The 2,756-nt window shown below is 45.9% G+C and overlaps 1 protein-coding gene across 1 annotated transcript; it reads left to right on the top strand.

Moving 5' to 3' along the window:
• The first annotated feature begins 845 nt into the window (after positions 1 to 845).
• On the top strand, positions 846 to 1,427 carry LOC109220967. Its single transcript, XM_019385435.1, has one exon. It carries the CDS (start codon positions 846 to 848, stop codon positions 1,425 to 1,427), a length of 582 nt encoding a protein of 193 aa, XP_019240980.1.
• The last annotated feature ends 1,329 nt before the right edge of the window (positions 1,428 to 2,756 follow it).

The raw sequence follows: 2,756 nt of genomic DNA, 5'->3' as shown, positions 1-2,756 counted from the left end.
AAAATCAAGTCGCTGATCATCTTTCACGACTTGAAGGAGCTGAAAAATCAGTCGAGGTCGAAGAAATTCTGAAAACCTTTCCAGACGAGCAGCTGCTCGCAGCCAGTCTTGAGGATGCGCCATGGTATGCAGATTTTGCAAACTACCTGGCTTGTGGTATTGTTCCTGATGACCTTTCTTCTGTCCAAAAGAAAAAGTTTTTCCGTGATAGTCGCATGTATTATTGGGATGAACCTCATCTGTTTAGAATTTGCGTTGATAACATTATCCGAAGGTGTGTCCCCGAGATAGAACAATCTTCAATTTTGCAGGCTTGTCACGCTTCAGCATATGGAGGACATTTTGGAGGGCTCAGAACAGCTGCGAAGGTGCTGGAGGCCGGATTCTTCTGGCCAACTGTATGTAGAGATGCACACCTCTGGGTAAAGGGCTGCAATGAATGCCAAAGGACGGGAAACATTTCCTGTCGCCATGAGATGCCAATGAAACCAATTCAAGAAGTAGAGGTGTTTGACGTGTGGGGGATAGACTTCATGGGTCTCTTTGTCAGTTCATTCGGTAATAAGTACATACTTGTGGCGGTGGATTATGTGTCTAAATGGGTGGAAGCTGCAGCCTTGCCCACCAATGATGCACGAGTGGTGGTCGGATTCCTGAAAAAGCACATATTCACCCGGTTCTGGATAACAAGGGCGATCATCAATGATGGAGGCACTCACTTCTGCAATAGAGCCTTCGAGAAATTGCTGGCTAAATATGATGTGCACCACAAAGTGGCTACGCCCTACCATCCGCAGACTAGTGGACAAGTTGAAGTGTCCAACAGGGAGATTAAGAGTGTATTAATGAAAACAGTGAACGCAACCCGAACGGATTGGGCAAAGAAGCTGGACGACGCACTCTGGGCCTACAGAACTGCATTCAAAACGCCAATAGGTATGTCACCATACAAGTTGGTGTTTGGAAAGGCCTGTCATCTACCTGTGGAGTTAGAACACCGTGCTTGGTGGGCATTAAAACAATTAAACATGGATCCTGAAGCAGCCGGACAAAATCGACTAACGGAGCTGCACGAGCTAGAGGAATTTCGGTATCAAGCCTTTGAGAGCACGAGGCTTTACAAGGAACGGATGAAGAAAATGCATGATAAGCACATCGTGGACAGAGACTTCAAACCTGGTGATATGGTGTTATTGTACAACTCAAGGTTGAGATTGTTTTCGGGTAAGTTGAAATCCCGATGGCCAGGGCCATTCCGAGTGGTGCAAATGTTTACTAGTGGAGCTGTGGAGATTAAATCAAAAGACGGAACGAACAAATTCTCCGTCAATGGACAAAGGTTGAAACACTACCTTGGATCAGCTGACAAAAAAGGGGATACAGTGGTGTCACATTTCACAGAACCCCAATACGAAAACGAGGAGTAGGAACTCCACTATTTGCGTCGTGCTGTGACGTTAAATCAGGCGCTGCGTGGGAGGCAACCCACGAATTGTTGTAAGTGTAATGTATAACTGTATATATATAAACAAAATTAAAAAAAAAAAAGTACCAGAAAAATGCCTCCACCGCGGTCCAAGCGTGGCCGCGGTGGAAGAGGCTCTCTGAAGTTTTCCCACCGCGATCCAAGCGTGGCCGCGGTGAGACCGCGGTGAAAGAGGCTCTCTGAAGTTTTCCCACCACGGTCCAAGCGTGACCGCGGTAGGACCGCGGTAGCCCAGCGACGGGCCCAGCTAGGTAAGTAACTGAAATTTTTTTTTTATTTTTATTTCTTCTAATTCCCCCCCCCCCCCCTTTTTAATTACCCCTTATCCAAACACCCAACCCCTTATTCCCCACTCCAACCACACGACCCTCACCCCCCTTTCTCTCTATTCTCTCATCTTTTTCCCTCTCTTCTTCTTCCTCCCCAAGCCCTAAACCCCATTCTTCCCCAAATTTCTTCTTCTTCAACTCTCTCATCTCATCTACAAGGTATGCTTTCTTCTTCCTCTTCTCTTTTCTTCAACTAGTTAGTGTAAATTAGTTTCTTAACCCTAGATTTTGTTGTAATATATAACTTGTATCTTTTTCTTTGTTTTCTCTTTTTAATTGATTATTTTAGCCATGGTGGATGCTTAGATGTTGGGTTTCATGATGATTAACTTGTGGGAGGGATTTGTAGTGTTTTTTGAGACCTAACTATCATTTTTAGGGCAAAGTGTGGTGGTTGGGCCTATATGGCCGAAAATTTGGGATTTGTTGTAATTTTTGGAGCACTTTGTGCTCATTGTAATTGGTTGTGGTGGTGGTGGTTGCAATATTTCACTGATGAAAGGTTGGGTGTGGTGTAGTAGGAGAGGTTGCCATGTTGATGGGGGTGTGAAGTAATCGTAGTATGGGTTGGCTAATTGGCGCTACTTAGCAATAGGGTGTTTTGGCATTGTTGGCCAATGATAACTGTTTAGTGCCAGCGGGTGGCGAAGTCTGAGTAACCATTCGCATGGCCCAGTTTAGGATGTATTTGATAGTTGCCCTGTCTTGTTGCAGGTATTATGGCACGAAAGAGGCACAAAGGTTCGGCTAGTACTTCCCAGGGGCCCACATATGATGAAACTAGGTTCCAGTCTCCGGGGGCTGAGGATGCATTCCATGCGAAAGCCACAAAGACCTTCGTCCCGGAGATTGCTGTGGATAGGGCTGCCCTCCGCTTGGAAAGCCCAGCCATGTATGAAGAGATACGGTGTAGGGAGATGGAATTTTTGTTTGAGGAGCCC

The sequence above is a fragment of the Nicotiana attenuata genome, unplaced genomic scaffold (genome assembly GCF_001879085.1).
Source record: "Nicotiana attenuata strain UT unplaced genomic scaffold, NIATTr2, whole genome shotgun sequence".
Classification (NCBI taxonomy): Eukaryota; Viridiplantae; Streptophyta; class Magnoliopsida; order Solanales; family Solanaceae; genus Nicotiana; species Nicotiana attenuata.
Note: the sequence above shows the minus strand (reverse complement) of the source record. Positions and strands in the feature narration are given on the sequence as shown.

Bases quoted from the DNA above. Each gene is read 5' to 3' on its own strand.
- LOC109220967 (XM_019385435.1), top strand. From the start codon at position 846: ATGAAAACAGTGAACGCAACCCGAACGGATTGGGCAAAGAAGCTGGAC.